The 19,324-nt window shown below is 52.4% G+C and overlaps 1 protein-coding gene across 1 annotated transcript; it reads right to left on the bottom strand.

The window, feature by feature from the left end:
• Window positions 1–534: 534 nt before the first annotated feature.
• Window positions 535–18,681, bottom strand: ptpa (protein phosphatase 2 phosphatase activator). The gene is made up of 10 exons (XM_088614816.1): window positions 18,530–18,681; window positions 15,139–15,248; window positions 13,691–13,777; window positions 13,293–13,418; window positions 12,542–12,659; window positions 11,350–11,449; window positions 10,947–11,071; window positions 10,196–10,296; window positions 8,205–8,312; window positions 535–4,875 (listed from the first exon to the last, which is right to left on the bottom strand). Exons 1-10 carry the CDS (start codon window positions 18,552–18,554, stop codon window positions 4,801–4,803), a joined length of 975 nt encoding a protein of 324 aa, XP_088470942.1. The 5' UTR covers window positions 18,555–18,681; the 3' UTR covers window positions 535–4,800.
• Between the last annotated feature and the right edge of the window lie 643 nt (window positions 18,682–19,324).

Genomic DNA, 19,324 nt, shown 5'->3' with positions numbered 1-19,324 from the left:
TTCGACAGTTACCCCGCGGGAGGGTATAAATGCCTCGCTGGTCTGAGACACTCCACTTCTCTGATCGAGGCCGCACGTGTTTTCCATTAGCGTGCCGCCCGGGTAGCCTGAACGAAACACCGCAGAAGCCAGTACCAGCAAGGGTCACAACAGGCTGCAGATGGCTTGTGCAGCGCGCTCCCCACCCACACACAGCCTTATACATTCTCTCAGTCCTATTACTGCGAGATGCCTTCTTCTTTTTCCAAAAAAAAAAAAAAGACCGGTCTTAATTTCGAACAGAAAACATTCTTGGCAGCAAGAGGACATATCGAAGAATTGACATAATACGCCGGCTCAGGCTAAATGACAACAACAAAATATATTTAAAATAAAAAAAAAACGGGTTGGAGGGTTTCCAAAAATATTCCCCCAGGCGTGTCGAGGAGGATGAGGCAGCGGAGCGAGAGAACGGGCGCAGCACTTTTCCTCAACAGCGAAACCGGTTCAGCAAGATTTTTTTTTTTAAAAAAAGAGAGAGAGAGAGACGCGTGGTACTTTCATGAGTTTATTGGTTTATTGCGGAACTCAAAGACGGGTTCGGTACACACATGAGACGGGTCATGCTCACTACTCGCTGCATGAACGCGGGGATATGTCGTGCTGATGGAGATGTCTTCTCGTGAAAGGGCTCCTCCCCGGAGCCCGCATCCTTGACGGTCTTACAGCACACCGGCAGCTCTTGCGAACTCGTGCACAGAGATGCGGACTACGTGTCTGTGTCAAAGCTCTGGCGGCTGAGGGAGGAAAAGTTTGGGGACGAATTCGACACCAGAAACCCCCCCCCCCCCTCACCCCGGGTCCTCAGGGGCCAGCCTGGAGTCGGGAGTCATTCACCGCACCCTGAAAAACAGCAGTCCGCTCTCCGACCTCACGCCTCGCTGAACCCAACAGGCCAGCCACATGAGAAAGTGCTTCTCCCGGCGTGTCCTGAGGGCCAAGAGGTGCAAGAGTGGGACAGGCAGGGGAGACCTGGCAGAGCTGAGGCTGTGAATGTACACGCTTGTCATCCGCCCCCAGGGTAGATTACTTACACTGCGCTCACGAACAGCACCAGCAGTCACAATGAGCACAACGCGAGTGGAAACAGCCTGGTTCGAGTGTGCATGGGGAATCAAGATCCAGAAAGAAACCGAAAGTGTCTTTTAACAACAACAACAACATTTTGGCACCTGATTTCTTTTTTTTTTACTGGCGGAAAACAGCAACATCTGCGCACGGCCACGCGTGCTGAGATGAGACCCTGTTGGGACATTCAGCGACATCAAACGGGAAAGGGAAGGGAAGTCAAGAGCTGCAGGGAAACACCCCGTCTGAAAGCGAGGAGGTGGATTCAGGGCAGCGTTTCAATTCGACTCGTTAATGCGGCCGTTTTCCCGGTCGGGACAGGCGCCAGAGCCCTGCAGGTCTGAACTTGCAGTGGTACAAAAATGGATGGATGGAAAAAGTCTGATGACGGGCGAGTTTCAAGAGAACGCTAAGCCACTTGGCAGCCATTGCTCCCCCCAAACCAACTTCCAGAAACTAGAGGGGGGGGGGCAAACGATGCTAGACAGGACCAGACCACAACGAGGCACAGCTTGGATGTGAACCCGCAACTCCCTGCTTAACATGCTCCCGTAAATTGGGCGCTGAGCTCTCTCCAGCCTCATCCGAAAAAAAAAACAACCATCCGGTATTCCATGTTCCTTAAGTCTCAGGAATCAGCTTTCAATAAGATGGAACTGCCACAGTGTCCGTATTCCCAGATACCTGTGCTCGAAGGTTATTGGGGAGGGGGTTGAGTCTTCCACAGGTCCACAGTTAACGACGAGCTGAATCCTCACAACTCTAGCCAACGCCAGGGGACCCCCTGGGCCCCACTGGATGTCCCCCGACTTCCTCCACGACCCGGGTCAATAAAAGACCTTCTTCACCGATCTCCGCCGTTTTGGACACGAGCGATGGTGTGCAGGTCACACACGGGGAGTCTTATTATAAATGATGAATAATTCCTTACACTTTACAGGTCATGGGGATCCCCTCCACCACCAGTATGATGTGATGGCAGCCAGAGCGCCTCAGTCCGCTCCCCACACACCAGCTCTCAGTGGGGAGGAGAGCAGAGTGATGGAGCCAGTTCAGAGATGGGGATTATTAGGAGGTCATGATGGGTAATTTGGATAGGATGCTGGGGTTACACCCCTACTCTTTTTGAGAAACGCCCTGGGATTTTTAATTACCACAGTCAGGACCTCGGTTTTACGTCTCATCCGAAGGACGGTGCCTTTTTACAATATAGTAACACACCCTCACTATTCTGGGGCTTCAGGACCAACACAGACTGCAGGGTGAGCGCCCCCTACTGGCCCCACTAACACCTCTTCCAGCAGCAGCCTCAGTTTTTCCCCAGGAGGTCTCCCATGCAGTCTTCCCCGGCCTTGTGTGTGTGAACGCCGTGCACTCCGGTCCTGCCAGCGTCTCCAGCCAACGGCAGCTCTTTCCACAGCTAAATCCGGACTTGAAAGTAGTTCCAGTTGGCAAACATTTCTCAACTATTTCGAGGCTTGGAGGCTGCCTTCTGCACCCAAGACCTTAATCTGTCGCTAACCGGTTACTCAGATGATATCCGATACGGCTGTCCTTCCTAGAGACTGTTTGGTGTAATTACTATTTTGCTCTGTTTCTTGTGTCTTCGGTCTCTTTTTTTTTTTTCCTTTAGTTTAACTGCTTTTTTTTTTTGAGAGAGGGAAGATTTGGGAGGGATTAGAGAGAAGGGGGGGATCGGGAATCCCGTAGTTTTCCCCGTTTTGGAAACCATTCCCAGATTAAACACGGAGCCAGCGTTGTACGTGCTCTGTTCAGATCACTTCAATGTGCCACTGGTGCATCGCGTAATTGCGTTGGCTTAAAAAGCAATAAAAACACTGCGCCTGCCTATCATTTCATGTAATATGAAAAGCAACTAACTTGCGACACGGAGGGTGTCAGTCTTTAAAGCCCAGATTGAGGGCAACACCGGACCCATCTTGGACAAGCCGCGTTCCCATTAAAAGATACAAGCCACTCATATCCCACATCGGATAGGTTAAAATTGTTTACTGTATTTAAGTGCTGGGAAACAAGCGGCATCTCCGTACGGCCACGACTGATAACGACAAGATAGGTCAACAGATGCTGCACAAAGCCAAAAACCTGAGAAGCCAGTCCTTAATTCAGGACAGCCCCTCTTCTCTTGCTCCTACCTGAACTGGCAGGGTAAGTCCCTCCAGCACAACACGCGTCTGAAACAAGGACGTGCCCCCATGTGGGCACACAGCTGGCAGAGGGCGTGAGGAAGGGTTAGGAGCTGGCTGGGGCGCTTGGCAACACGGTGTCCCCTCCAGGCCTACAGGGATGCCCCCGAGAGACCCATTCCTCCTCCTGGGCCAATCGGCAAAGACCTCTGCATGCGGGGGGGGAGGAGGAGGAGGAGGAGGAGGAGGAGGAGGAGAACAGAGCCACTCCCCAAATCCTCAAACAAGTGGTGATCCCACACTGGGTGGGTAAGCAAAACAAATACTCAAGACTGGTCGAGGTATTTCCTGGGCCTCAGAATACTCTCGGTGCTGCACAGCTGGTGCTTTTCATCACGTCTGAAACTGTCCCGACATCAGTCTTCTCTGCAACACGGGCCTCAGATTTGACCAGTTTTGCAGGAAGTCACTGAGCGTTACACAAAGGTGGAAAAAGTGCCCCTTTCTTTCAACCTGGGTTTTAATTCCATACGCAAGCCTTATGTTACTCCTACAGAACTAGCGCACGCATTTTCAAAACAAACGTCAAATTTACTGCAAGCATTGGCCATGTATGCGCGGTCAGAAGCTGGTCGGGGACTTCCAGCTGCTCACGATCATCTGTAAACGCTGGCTGCCGACCGGATGGCCTGATCCCGGACGAGCTGTGGAGAAACACCACACTGCCCCCCCTCGCTGGGAGTCGGCAGAGCCCGTGTCGAGCTCTGATCCTGCCTAGCAAAGCTGGGTCGCCGGGCTAGCGTGAGCGCGCCTGGTCGTGTGCCAGATAACCACAGCTCAATCGACTCCAAACACCACAGCTGTGTGGCAAATAAGAACAAAGAAGTGATTTCTGAGTTCTATGTTTACTGTATAGACAGTATATTCTAAATGGAGACGTGGCTCAAGACTCTTGCTTCAAAACAATGTATTTGGGCTCCCCCCCCCCCACTGCAAGGGAAAGCAAAGGAGAAGCATTTAAAGCAGACCGAGACAGGAATCACTGTGATGTCCCCCTTTTGCATGCTACCAGTGTGCAAAACACCACCAGGAACCTTTCATCGGTTCCTGCAGAACACTAGCCACATGCAGTAAAGCCTTCTCCCTTTGACAGGAGTGTGATCGGGACAGCACCCGGGTGGGGGTCAGGGGGTATGGACAGAGAGACAGAGACGGAGTGATCGATTGATGAAAGCAGGCTCTTCTATATAATACACCACACTTGCCCGCGCGCACACAAGGTCTGGATAGAAAATATAAATAAATAAAATATAAAATCAAAACTCAAACGGGAAGATGGGTGGGATCTCTACAAGGAAGAGGGCTATGGGTCAGGGGAAAGGGTTCTCCTCTAAGAAAAGGTGCCCAGATCCCTGCAGGATCTACTGTTTCATTCGCACGGACTTCTGATTTTTGGGTTCAACCCTCCGTTTTCTTTTAATTCATGGTCATTCTCATTACTGGGTTGTTTCCCTCCCCCTGCCCCACCCACCCACGCGCCGACGTCTCAGGGCTTGACGGGCTGGATGGAGAGCAGGCTGCCAAACTTGAAGTGCTGGATCACGGGGAACTTCTCCAGGCACTGCAGCGAGAGAAGAGCGAGACAAGAGAGACGATGAGCCGCCGGAGAGGACGACCAGCGGGGCCCCAGACGCCGGGGGGGCGCCATCTGGGAGCGGGGATCGCGCAAGCCATTCGCGAGGGGAATGGGGAACGCGAGGCAGGACGATCGCCCCGGCTCTACACGGGGCTTTTAAGCTTTGTTGACCCCCGGCGGCTCTGCAAAACGTGACATTCTGGAGGCAAATACATTTCGCAACTGCGAGCGCGCGCGTCGGGAACCTCAGCGGGAGAGCAGCAAAAAAAAAAACCAACGAAAAAGCTGCTGAGGCCTCATTTTGCCGTGACACAGGAACCACTGAGCAAGACAATTCACTGTAATTGCTAGGACAGCACTGCCCAGGAACTACACTGCCCATTATGTCTCGGTGAAATAAAGCTTCACTGATAAACGAGGGTGCTGTCTTTATATGGCTGTCTGGAGCTCCTGCCTGGGAACTTTCTGCAGAGAGATTTCTCTTCCCGTTTCTCGGCAGCACTGAAACGCAGAGCCAGGCTCGGGCAGCTCCACTCGTCTTGCAACAGGGGCTACAGTCAGCACTGGGGAGGGCTACCGCCTCACAGGCCAGAGGTCACTCCAGGGTCAGCGGCATTAAGACAAGAGAGGTGTCAACAGCAACATCTGACAGCCCGCTGTGCCTTTCCTCTCGCGTTCACATTCAAGGTGCTTTTACTGCCGACCGCTGCTTGGAGGAAACGAGCACAGAGGAGGGAGCATTCCTGTCTCTGGGGTGCAGTCTGAGGCTCTGGGCACTGAGAGGACACAGGCCAGGGCTGTGAAACAGGGCCGGGGGAGGGCTGGCACCGCGATCGGGTGACGTCAGCAGGGGAGCGGGGGGCACATTCACAGCTCCGACAGCCCTGGGCGTCCCACACAGCACGCCAAGTGTTAATCGCCGAACTTTCGACCTCTGCCGTGATTGGTCGGGGGAACAGAAAACATGACAAAAATTATCAATGAACACGTCTCCTCCCCAGTGACGCTCAAAACAGACACGCACCCGCAAACACAGGAACTCGGATGCCTACAGACACAGCACAACACACACAACTGCGCTCACTAAAATCAATGCAGCACCAAGGGCGCCATGTGTTTAAATAAGATTCAATTATTGTTATTTTTTTTTTAACTGGCCAAACATTTGATTCCAAATTTTTAAAAAATGCCAATTCTACTGAGGATTAGATACAGTTAGTAAGAAATGGACTATTTTGTTTCTATCCATCGCAGAAATGGCTATCATAGAAAGAAGCACCAAAGAAGAATTCACCCCATTTTTTATGGGGGAAGAGTGCACTGTGCATGTGGTCCTCTTAATACCCCGCCGCCGAATTAAATCGGTTTAAAAAAAAACGGCAAAAAGACATTCATTTTCGACTTGGCCGTCGTGTGGCGCAGAGCTGGGAGGACGGAAAAGGCTACAGCTCACTCTCGCTCACCCTTCCAGGATACAGGGGGAGCAGGGCGAGAGGCTGGCTGGCTGGCTGGGAGGAGGTAGGGCTGCAGCAGCAGAGAGCCGACAAGCTGGCCCCTGAGCTCTGCCCTGCAGTGGGGAAGGCATGCAGACCCTCTGAACAACACAGGATGTGGGCTGGGAGGGAGAAGGGGGTGGGGAGAGCTTCTCTCTCGCTGTCCCACACACACACACGGCCTTTAACCCTTTCTCGCCCAAGGCAGAAACTCTCAAAGGCTTAATTAACACTATGCCTGGAAGCTCCAAGCCCAAGAGAACGCTCTCTCGTGATTCCATCTGGAAAGCAGATGACCACTGAGCTGCACAAACCTCAAGGACGCGCTCTCCAGTGCTCTTTAGGTGTGTTTTAAGGAGCTTTTTAAGCATGGCGGTGGTGAATGGGCACACTTCTCCTGCAGCCTGTGTTTTCCTTGTGTGTGTGTGTGTGTTGGCGCTCTGCCTCCATGTGCCCTGCGAAAGCCGCCGATGTCTCTTCCCCTGTCTGGAGCGCGAGCGCGTGAGAGTTTCCCCAGTCGGCGCAGGAAATCCCCTCTTCTCCGAGCCCTGTCCCGGCGCTTGAGGAAGCGGAGCAGACCGGAACTGCCTCCTCTCCAGGGCCCGGACTTGCTCCGCCCAGGGGTAACCCCGGCGCCGGATCCCGAGTCAGGGCCGGAACAGGCTGGGGGATTGGGGTCAGAATCCCGGGGGAGGAGAGAGGACAGGGAACTGGTCGAGGATCTTGGTACAGCCACCCTGGGTGAAAATACTGACCAAATCCGTACAGTAGATGATGATCATTCCATTTATCCATCCCACTTCATCACCGCCGAAGTGCAGCCCCCACTAGAAAGGCCCCGCTGCAGCCATTCTGCACCAGCAGCCAGGCAGAATAAACCAGATCGGACGCGATACCAACCAGGAAGGCAGGAGGGGACCAAGGCCTTCGGCAGCGACCTGTATAACTCCCAATGCAGGCTCTCTCTCTCTGTGCAAGTTTGAAAACACCTCCTGCCCGTCTCTTGGCCAGTGTCCTGCAATACGATGCAATGCTGCCTGGCTCTGTAGGGCTGAGGGGGGTGAGCGTGTGTTTTAGGGGGTGGGGGGGCGTCCCTTTCCAAGCCCGATGGCTGGAGTTCCTCAACATGCTCTGTCCCAGGCTCCGAGCCCCTCCTCCTCTGGAAGTCCTTTGGGATCCTCCGGGAGGACAACTACGACAAACGCAAGGCACCACTCTTCCAGCTAAAGCTGCCATGCTGTTGCAGTTTCCTCTGCAGCGAGGAGAGCGGGAGGCCTCAGTACCTAGAGGATGTCACAAGGAATTCCGAAACAAGGGAAAAAAAAAACCCGGCAGCTCCCGTATCTGGGTCCCACGTCCCGGCACAGCGCCTGCGACGGGCAGAGGCGGGGCTGGACAGGGCGTCCCTGGGGCTGTGATCGAGAGCCCGCCACACAGGCGTCAAGCAGGAGCGGTCCTGGTGCGCGCGGTGAGGACACACGGCCCCCCGTCCACCGCGCTGTGATGCAGGCCGGGTCGGCCAGCGTCTGACCACTGAGGGGTCGACCCAGAACACCCCGGTGCAAGACGCCCCCAAACCTGGGCTTTAGCGCCTCCTATGCCTCAAGAACGAGAGAGGGCACAGCCTAAATCAGTCATCTGAGGACGGTATGGATTTACACATCGTGCACGGTCTTGCCCCTTTCCCCCATCCTTCTTGTGAAGCAAACGTTCCGTTGACGTTCCACTGCAGGAGGCAGAGAGAAACTGCTGCCCCCCCGGCCTTGTCTACCCCCCCTCACTGGGGATTTGGGGGCTGGGGCCTCCCTGCCGTGCACCTACCTCGGCCTTGTACATTCGGATGAGTCCCTGGTTGACTTTGGACCAGGTGGGCACCGCGCTGATGTTCCACAGCTGGTTGGAGTGCTCGGCGAACGGGCCGGTCTTCATCTGCAGGAGGGGAGAGAAACACACCGGGATTTCGTCTGCTGGAGAGTCAGGCCGGGTCCCCGAGCCCTCCGCCCTCAGGCGCTCCAGCCTGTCCGCCCCACCTGCCCCTTTTTTCCCCCTCCCGATTCTCCTCCCAAAACTTGGGAGATTCCCCATGGCTTCCGAAATCATCGATCGGCCAGAAACCTCCCAGGCGCGACGATGGCCCTGACAGAGCAGCAGGCTTGTGGAAGTCCAGCAGACTCGGGCTCCGGACGTCCTTGTCCGCCACGCCGTCGGCACCGGCCAGCTGCGCACCACCGCGCAGGTGTGCGTGGCAGGAGGCACAGGTGACACCCTTGAGCGGCTGAGCTAAGCGGACAGTGCCCAGAGTTAAGCCAGTGAGCTACCTATTCTTAGCAGGACCCAGAGGAGGCCGACAGATCACGTTAAGGCATTCCTGACCCCGTGCGCTCGCTAGGAACGGAAGGGAATGAATGATAAAAAAAAGACGCAAAGCAAAGAGAGTGAACAAACAAGAACCTGATAAGCTTATGCGTGTGGGGTCGTTCGATTTCAACCTAACTTCTGCCTCCAGACTACAGTTATCATTGTGAAACCAATTCCTTTCCTTCGTCACAGGTAGCGGCTGGAGATGATTTCACATGAATTTTTGGCTTTTTAGTTACATGTTCCTTAAAGAGAAAAACTGTGTCTAACAGCTGGGTAACTCCAGCCACTCCAGTATTTTTAAAGGGTAATCTTCAAAACGGCGATTAAGTTCAACCTAAAAAAACGCTCAGGAGTTCTGCCTTCTTACGGAAACAGGTCAATTAAGTAATTAAGTGAGTGGAGGTGGTTAAGGAAAACCAGAGACCCTGCAGGGGGTCAGGGAGTGGTGTGGAAGAGCAGGAATTACAGCCGGGTGGAAGAGAGAAATCTCCTGTCCAGCCCCTGCGCCCAACTGGAATTCTCCGGGCCGACGTCGATGCCGAAAACTTTCCACAGAGCAGCCTGGGTCCCCGTCTCAAACCCCGGACACTGAAACGCAGTGCTGCAGAGCCCGTTCACAAACCCCCGACAAAGTAGCCCCCACCCCTGTCTGTCCGGCCTCAGCCTACGGACACAGCTGGACAGCTCGTGACCGTCCCTCCGGCTCGGGAATCCTGGCGCGTTGCGTGAGAATGGAGCTCAGCGCTGCCCGGCCAGGCCGAGCCCAGAGGGGTCCCCTGGGGCGAAGGGGGAGGAAGAAGGAGGTGGGGGGGGGGGGGGGGGGGAGTGATTCACAGCAATCATGTGGGGAAGGAAATGAGTCACAGCCATGCGCTCCTCATAACTTAACCTCCCTGAGCCTGAGAGAGGAAAAGAGAAAGAGGGAGGGAGCCCCAGGAGAGGGTGAGTCCGAGAGAGACAGAGAATCAAGGATGGAAAAGGGAGAGAGAGAGAGAAATGGGTTTGTATCTCCTGTCCTTTAACCCCTCTGGTCTGCTGGTCTCCCACCCCCCCTTTCCCGGCTCCCAAACACACACAGGTCACTCCAGCTGGACCCACCCCACCGTGACTAAGAGCTGACTAATACGGAAGCCAGCCTGCAGCTGCTACATCCTCCTTCCTGCACCGGGGAGGAAGGGGACATGACGACACCGCGCCTTTCCAACAGCCTGCGCTCCCCTTAGGTCACACGGCCAGAAAGGCCGCTTCCTTAGCTCTGGGGTCCTGTTGCGGAGGAAGACGGGAAACACAGCGCGAGGGGAGAAGCGTCAGGCTGCTGGGTAAAAGCATTCTCCTCGCCCTGTCTAGGCTCTGTGCGGCCCAGTGCTGGCCGCCGGCTTGCTGTCCAGATCTGCCCACCGGCCGGAATAGAGAGACGGCTTTTTTTCCTGGATCTGTCGGGGCCTCCTTACCTCGTTGATAAACTTGATGCACTCCAGGAACATGTAGTCCTGGTGATTTTCGTTCACCATCTTCTCATCTACGAAGTGCCTGGGCTCCAGTGTCGGGTGGTCTACCGGGCAGAGCCAGACAGAAAAATGAAGGCGCAGTTTCCCCACCGGAGGTCACTGTTGAGCGTACCAAACCATAATGCCTTGCGAAGCCCAAGACATGAGAGCTAGCCTTCAGCTTTTATTAAGAAGTTTGCTTACCCCAGGTGTGGGGGGTGTATAAGCTCATATTCATGTATGATACAGCCTAGAGCATTAATAAGCCTCAAAGCTCCCTCTCATTTTATAATCTGGTTAACATTATAGATTTTATAGTTATATATCTAACAATCCATAATCTAATGGACACAAGACAGAATATACCCTAGGCAGGACACAATCACAGGGCAATCAACCGGCATGTCTTGGACTGTGGGAGGAAATCGCAGCACCGGGAGGAAACCCACACAAACCAGGGGAGAACATGCAAGCTCCACGCAGACAGCACCACAGGCGTCAAACCCAGGGTTCCAGCACTGTGAGGCAGCAATGCTGACCACTGCGCCGCCATGAACTATACATAACCTGATTCTACAGATACACACATGGATTGAAACTAGTGATCCCAATAGTTTTGCAGTGCATCACGTTAATGCACGCATCAGGTCTAGCCTTCCTCTGTGCGAGATCCTTTACGGTGATAAGAGGAACTTTATCTACGGGGGAGGTTTACCTATGAGCTGGGAGCTGCCCCAGATGAAGGGTAGGAACTGGAAGTCGTCCAGCCCCCAGACGCCCTGGCTGCCGGCGGGCTCCATGCGGTAGGTTTTCTGCAGCTTCCGCATCACCTCCAGATACCTGCGTGGGATTGTGGAAACAAACAAGCCCTTTTATTAAGAGCTCGCAATCGACAGCACCTGAAATCCAGCCGAAACAGAACGCAAAACAAGGCTCCGAGACCGAACACGCAAAACGACGCACCACGCTCCGAGACCGAACACGCAAAACGACGCACCACGCTCCGAGACCGAACACGCAAAACAATGCATGAAAACATAAGGACTACAAACAGGCTGAGAGGCCTGGGTGACCCCCTCTTCGCCTGTCACCTGTCTTTCGCTCTTGCGGCTTCTCACCTGTCAAACACCTTGAAGACTATTGCGAGCTGGTCGTCCACCCTGAGAGCACCGATTTTGCAGAGGCAGCAGAGGAAGGCAGCGAAAGCTGCCTCGTGGCCTGCACACACAAAGAGAGAGAGGGGCAATTAGCTTTCCTCACCACAATACAGTTACATTTACAGTTACATGTAAACGGCACAGTGCTGAGCTTAATACTTGCAAAAGAAGCCCTCAGTGCTGCTTCAAGAGCGCCCTCTAGTGGACATTGTGGAAAACAAACCAGAAGCAACACCAGTCTCTGTATCTATCGGGACACAGATGCCTTTGCCCTGGCTAAGACAGGGATTCACAACTGCGGATTTTTCAGAAGCATGCGGTTGAGATATACTTCACATCAGTACCAGGGAGACTCCAATATGGGTCCTGCAGAGCCCCAGTTCGACACAGTTTTACCATTAAACTGCCACTTCACACAGATCTGCAACAATTACACTGAGATCAATTTAACAGGTGCTTTCTTATATTAAGTCATTTAGAGGTACAAAGATGCTTGCTGATCAGACCAGCATTCTCTTCACTAATGACAATACCTTGCTTAGTTGATCAATACCTCATCAGTATAGTTAATCATTAGACGCAAGTGACCTGCAAGGCAAACTGGGGCTTTAAAAGTTGTAAAGAAAAATGTTCTGCGATTCAGAACGAGCCAACAAAACCTTGTTTGACGTGAAGCGACCTTATTACGTTGTAAACAAGCAGGCCTTGGCATACACCTTTTTTAATCCAGTAGACATATTACTCTCAACTCCGAGATGGTTTTGCTGACAATTCACGTGTTAACCCTGCATTCAGATCACGCTGGAAACTTCCTGCGGTGGAATATCTATTGCACAACCTGTACTTATTCGCTTGTACATCGCATTACGTCAGTCATCACAGCGACTAGTGAGCAGGAAGGGCTGCTTCACGTATTTGTGGGATGTCCAGTGCGATATTGTGACAACTTACAGTACTTTCACCAAGTTCACGATTTTGTGCTTAATTAGAAATTTGTAAAATTCTTCTGTACCGTCAAAGAATTTATTTTGTTACCAGCATTTAATAATGAGATGGGACTGCATTTCCCCTTTAATGGGGCTGTGCAGGGCCAGGAATGGAGAGCCCTGCTGTGTCCGGAGCTCAAAGTGCAGTACAGAGCCGCAAAGCTTACCTGTCCCGTAGTCTATCCTGGTGGAGTTCCCGACAGACTCCTTCAAATACACAGCGATCTCCGGGGCGGCTGCGGCGCGGTCCGGCGGGATGACTCCGGACACCAGGCTCTCCGCCTCCTGCGCGCAGAGTGGACAAAGAGCCAGTCTCAGTTCGCGTGTCACAGTGACCACCCTCGAGCGACAGGGCTGCCGCAGATGGAAATAATTGTAGGTCTTAAACTAAAAGAAAATTGTCCCCCCCACCCCCTTCCCAAAAATATGGCTATTGCATCATTAAGATTCTGCCCTGTACAAGGTCCTTGCAAGACAACTAGATGTTGAAAGACTTTTGATGCAATTTGGCAACTTGTTTGATTCCCTGAAGCCACAGCAGGATATTCACAACTGTCAGGTTAAGGTAAAGACATCAGCGAGCCCATTCCTCCTCCACAGCTAAAGACACGCATGACTCCTGCACCGCAGCCACTAAGTGGCGCTCAAGAGCTAAACAAATTTAAATTACAAAGTGCATGGGCCACCAGATGAAGAATGTTCTGTATTTGTTCTTATATTCTGACATCTAACGAGTTAAAGTACACTAGTCTCGTAAAGCACGGTAGGAGCTATGGAAAGGAGCGACAACCTCTCTCGTCGGCCTTTAGTTTTTCGGATTATCTGGGATTTTATCTGGAGTCTGAAGAACAGGAGTAAAAAAAAAAAAGCGCAGGGAGTTGATCCCCGTAGGGCAACCGGTGTGCGTATCGGCTGTACCTGTTCCAGCTTGGCGTACCAGGACCTGTAGGCCTTGTTCCCGAACCGTGAGGGCTGGTCCACAGGCGGGGTCTCGTCAATCCAGCGGTCCAAAGTCTCGAGGACAGACAGCAGCTTCTGCACCGTCTGCAAACGGACACAGGGAAATCTGCGGGTTTACATGAGCGAGGAGTCAAAAACACACACACACACAAGCAATGGGCAAGAGGGCACCGGAGAAGAGACACTGCTTTACACCGAGGGTTGTGGGGGGGGGGGTGTGGAACAAGCTGCCCGGGCGTGCTGCTGAAGCCGATCCAGCCATTTCCTGGGAGCCGCCAGCGTACGAGATCCAAACGCATGGGCGGAGAAAAAAGTTCTGCTGTGCCGTTTTGGAAGCGCTGACCTTCTCCTCTTACCTCTGACAGTTTGAATTCACAACTGAGCTTCTTTGCTTTCACTCCCTCGTTCAGGGTCAGAATGAATCCAATATAATCCGCATAGGCCTTGAGGGGAGACAATCAAACACAATTAACATTTCACCATTTAACACCACTTTATCAGCCCTATACAATTTCTTGCATTAGGAATTTGTCTTTTCGCAGACCCCCGCTTGCTCTCCATGAGACACACAGACAGGGAGAGAAGCTGGGGGGTCAGAGCACAGGGTCAGCCGTTTATACGGCGCCCCTGGAGCAGTTGGGGTGAAGGGCCTGGCTCAGGGGCCCAACGGAGTAGGATTCCAGCCACAGGCGCAGATCCTGAGCCACAGAGCTACAGCTCCGCCCCATTAGCAGACGGAAAAAAAAAAAAACAGTTCATCCACAGCACATGGTTGAGAACCTTTTGCGGTTCTGAACCCGAAATAAGGCTTCAGCAATGCTGTGCACACACTGAGGGATTAAAACACCACCCCCTACAGCACAACAGTGAAAAAATGGATACCCACTCAACAGGAGTATAGCCCTTCCAAGTGCTACAAACTGTACTCTGTAGTGCATAAGCCCAGTCCGAGTGCGGATGCTCTTCATGCCTGCTGCCTCGTTCATGCTCAATCCCCATTCGCACACGTGGAGTTAAACTAATACTCCAAACCGTCTGCATTCAGCGCAGCTTGAAAAAGAAATTCAACTTGGGGAAAAAACAAAACAGATCAAAATGCCGTGAAACGGTTCTCTGGTGACTCGTTTGAGCAGTAATTCCCATGCCTGGTTCCTGGAGAAACGCTGCCCCCTGTGGAGATCTTAATGAAAGTTTTCTGTTCCAATCAGTTTTTCTGCCCAGTGTTCCGTTTGGGGAATATATGTAAATGTACTTTTAGCTCTTAAAAGGCCCAATGGTATTTGACCCTGGTGTAACTGGTGTCAGCCCCAGCCCCTTCAGAACTGTCCCCCCTCCAGGTGTGTGGTGGGCATCTCTGATAGTGTCACTCCCACTGTGGGCGTGTCCAACACAGTGTCACCATGTCCTCCCATGGTTTTGGACAGTCAGGTCTGAGTGAAGAAACAAATTAAAATCGAAACAAGCAGTTGAATCACTCAAGTCAAGACCTCGCACTGCAGATGTAGAGCTCATGCAAACCAGCAGACACAGTGTTCCTCCACTCTCCTCTCTTGGATACAAGGAAACAAGTAGCATACATCACCTTGAGGACCGAACACCTTCAGAATTAAACAGGACACCTTTCACCTTCACTCGTTAAAGTTAAAGTTAAAAACTAAGGGAAAATTCAACGATAAGGTGTTTTATGTGCCTGAGTTCACACAAACACACCAGAGGACTAAGGGGAAATAAACTACCGCAAATAATCCCCAAAACAAGTGTTCAGCAAGTAATCTTATTCGGATTCCACCCCCCGCCGCCGTACCTGGGAGCGTTTCCACTTGCCCATGTCTGGCACCATGTTGATCTCCTTCTTGGGCACCATGAAGCTGAGGCTGGCGGGAGCAGGGGGCGTGTCATCTTCAGGGGAGGAGCCTGCGAGGCACACGGGAGGGGCGACAACAGAAGGGTCACTACGGAAACCAGGCCCGATCGCCAGCCAAACCCAGCCCCCCTGGCAGACCTCTGTGCATCCTCCCTCCTTCACAGCCCGCCTCCAGACAAATAACCAGCAGACCACACAAAACAGGTCATGGGGATCCCCTCCACCTCCACCAGTGTGCAGCCCCACCTGGACGCACCAGTCCGCTCCCCACACACCAGCTCTCAGTGGGGAGGAGAGCAGAGTGATGGAGCCAGTTCAGAGACGGGGATTATGAGGAGGCCATGATTGGTAAAGGCCAGGGGGAAATTTAGCCAGGATGCCGGGGTAACACCCCAACTCTTTTCTAGAAGTGCCCTGCCATGGAGAGTCAGGACCTCGGTTTTACGTTTCATTCATAGGACGGTGCCTTTTTTTTTTTACAGCATAGTATCCCCGTCACTCTGCTGGGGCATTAGGGCCCACACAGACTGCAGGGAGAGCGCCCTCTACTGGCCCCACTAACACCTCTTCCAGCAGCAACCTCAGTTTTTCCCAGGAGGTCTCCCATCCAGGTACTGGCCAGGCTCACACCTGCTGAGCTCCAGTGGGGCTGCCAGTGGTGAGTCGCAGGGAGCTCTGACTGCTGGTACAGGAGTGAGAGTCTGGCAGTGTGGGGCAGTCTGTGGAAGAGAGCGTCGAGCTGAACGTGGCACAGAGAAAGAAAGGCAGGTTGACAAAGTGCGAGTCGGCCACGCGACCTCCATCCACCCACTTCCGATCTGCTTCATGCAATCCAGGGTCGCAGTGGAGCCGGAGCCTCGGGCTCAAGGCGGGACACAGCCTGAACACGACACCAGTCCACCGCAGCTGCATAACAAAGGGGGACTCGTAACTTCCACCCCGGAGTCGCTTTCAAAACAGCAGGTGACGCACAAAATGCATGCCCCTTAGGGCTGCGAACCTGATCGCCAACACGCATAAATAAAATATGAGCTTTATTATTCCTTCTGTTATTTTGGCACGCTCGATGACATGCATTAAAAGGGGGGGGGGGGGAAGATTGGCAAGTGCAGAGCAGCTCGGTATTAGAGTTACAGGGCCAGAATTCCCAATGTGCTGGTGTGAGGGCAACACCCTCCCCAGCTAGCAGTCCAGCCTACAGCCTCCCGATTCATCGAATCCACTGCAAAATAATCATTTCTTTATGATTATTCAGAGAGGATGATCCAGCAGTCACGGATCCAGCTGCGAGCCGTTTTCGGAAACCGAGGCACCAGACTGATGCAGCCCGATCCAACAAAAACTACGAGCGCTGTAGAAACGGACACGCCCCCCCACAAGATAAACTGAAGTCCAAACAAGGTGTCAAATCACTTAAGTCATGACTCAGCACTGGAGATGTAGAGCTCATGAAGACCCCCAGACACAGTGTTCCTCCACTCCCCTCTTCTGGGTACAAGGGATCAGACTCGGGCAGCATACAGCACCTTAAGGACTGAACGCCTAACGAAATAAACAGGACACCTTTACTCAACGACGGGCATCAAACCTGCCTTGAGCAAGAAAGACAAAAAGACATTTCGGGTACAAACTCAAGGAAAATTCAAGGATAAGGTGTTTTGTGGAACTGAGCGTGGGCCTGCACCAACACACCAGAGGAATAAGAGGACCCAAACACCCCAACAACAAGTGTTCAGCAAGCAACTATTATGGAGAACTGTCATGACAAGGGAATCTTATTCCGATTCTGTTCCTGGGAGCGTTTCCACTGGCCCATGATCCAACAGCCATGGCTTGTCATACAGGCTAGACCGATACAGCCCTGATGCTGTAGAAACAGACACCCCTCTCCCATCGGGAGACCAACACGTCTCTCGCATGCGAGAGGAAATCAGACACAAAGCGCCCTGCAGCTCTGACACCAAACCAGAGCTGTCACCTCCTGCACGCGAGAAAACAACAGGATTTCTGGTTTGGTTTGGCGAAACAAAACCCTTGATCCAGGAAAAAAACCCAAAACACTTGCCGACGTTCAGAAACAATCTCAACCGTCCCTAACCGTGAAAGAGCTGCATCTTGAGTGGAGTGTTGCATGAAGTCACCTACGTTTAGTTCCAAACTAGATATTTGTCCCAGGCTCACCTCCTGTACAAAATGCTGGTAATAAATTTTGCTTAGACATTATCAAACGTCCACAATAGCAGGTCCTTCCTGCCACTAAGTCAAGCACAGTAGCTGTGTACATAATAAGGGAACTAGATGAAATCAAACGTATGATTGTTGTGTAATACGGTGCAGCCTTGTCCAATGCACACAATAAGCACAGTGTCACTGTCAAACAGCAGTCTTCTGAGGCAGTTACATCAATCGCAAATGCTTTTTCTTAACGTTTGTTGGCGTGCCCACTGTTTTTATCTCCCATTCTCGGTGGGACACTGACAGCACATCCCCAAAACACAACGCGGACACACTCGTCGGTCCAGGACAGTGATGGGGTGCGTTTACGAGCTAGGTCTTAAAAACCTCCAACTTCATTCAAGAATACAGCCCAGGTCCACGATTTCGCAAGCAAACGATGAACTCATTGCCTCGTAAAACAACTAGCTTCATTTCTACCACAGGGCAAAGAAAAAAAGTTGAAAAACTCGCTCCGAGAGAGACGAGAAGTCGCCGTTCGTGAAAAGTGAATTATTATTTTTTTTTAATTAAGGCGGCTGGCGCTACTCCGAGTCTCTCTCTCTCTCCTCGTTGGTTAGCGGCCACTTCCTCGCTGATGCTAAACGTACGTACCGCGTTTCTAAACGATTAAAAAAAAAATAACTTGCCGGCCACCGCTACAAATAACGCATTTTAAGGTAGCCGAATAGTGGCGTGTCGGTTTTCATTCCCAGGAAACCGCAACACCCGCGGAGACCGGACCGGTGATGCAGGCGGTACCGACAGGCTCCTAGCCCCGAGAACCGGGGGCTGGGGGCTGGGGGTGCTCCCCTCCACCCTCCCTGGGCGACAGTCCTTCCAGGCGAGCCCCCAGAAACCCCACCTCGGCGGGGAAATGAGAGAAGGTGCCCCCCGCCAAACGTTTAAAAAAAAAAACCCGAGAGCGGAGCCGAAGGAGATCCCAGTCCGCCGGGATGTCGATTTCGGCTGCAGTTGTACTACTCTGTGGGAGGGGGTTAAAAGTTTCCCTTTATTTCTGAAGACCCCCCTCCTCCGGACGGCCCACTGAGGGTTGACAAAGGCCCCCGCGCCTCCCTGTCAACAGCCCCCGGCGTGCACGGAGCCGTCAGCTTACCTGACGACTGCTCGGTCTCCGCCATGTTTCCAAGAGAGGCGAGGCAGCACGGGCGAGCCGACCTTTCACCTTTGACCCGTGTCGTATTTTGTTTTGGGTCACACGCCGCGAGCGCACCGCAGAGCGCCGGCGTCGCCTCGTTCTGTCTTCAGAGATTTTGGAAACAGTGGAGCTGCACCGCTTTAGCACCGTGTGCTGAAAGGAAACCACGTTCTTGCGGGGGTACATGCACAGTCTCGGAGAAGTGAAATCGAGGCCTTTCCGAAGCCCTAAGATACAGTTACAGCACTGTAGGGTCCCTATTTTAAATTGTTGTAGGACGTGCTGAAATGCAGTAGATATTCAATATATTAAACCTACACTAATGTTTTGCACCCTTTGCAAAAAATCCATATTAAATTTTTGCATACAACACTTGTATCTATTAATGCAATATATAAAATACTTATTTTCATAAAGGTGTTTACGTACATGGTACTCCACGCTTCCTGAAATGTTTTTTGAGTTTCAGGAATTGCTTTGTACTGATATTTTTGTGGAGAAAGTTTTATTTATCTGTAAAAAATGAGAGCAACGGTGCATCGTATTATTGGTTGTGTTAAAATAATCTCCCATCACGCCCCCCAAAAAAAAGAAATATCCATCGGCTAAATTAGCTAGAACAGGGACAAAAACAAAGTTCAATGTTCAATATTGGACGGTTAGCTTTAAAAACACGACTCTCCAGGTCGAATGTATTGTGCGTCACAGAAGCGAAGTCGCCGGATGTTGCGTCATTGCGGGGCAAGTTGAGCC

This window comes from Lepisosteus platostomus, chromosome 21, assembly GCF_059453375.1.
Source record: "Lepisosteus platostomus isolate fLepPlt1 chromosome 21, fLepPlt1.hap1, whole genome shotgun sequence".
Taxonomy (NCBI): Eukaryota; Metazoa; Chordata; class Actinopteri; order Semionotiformes; family Lepisosteidae; genus Lepisosteus; species Lepisosteus platostomus.
The sequence above is the reverse complement of the archived record's forward strand: the minus strand, read 5'-3'. Positions and strand labels throughout refer to the sequence as shown.

Coding starts and splice junctions, on each gene's coding strand:
- ptpa (XM_088614816.1), bottom strand. CDS start 18,554: ATGGCGGAGACCGAGCAGTCGTCAG. Junction 12,660..13,292: donor GGTACGCCAAGCTGGAACAG/GTACAGCCGATA, acceptor CTCTGCGCGCAG/GAGGCGGAGAGCCTGGTGTC. Junction 10,297..10,946: donor GGGCAGCTCCCAGCTCATAG/GTAAACCTCCCC, acceptor TCTGCCCGGTAG/ACCACCCGACACTGGAGCCC.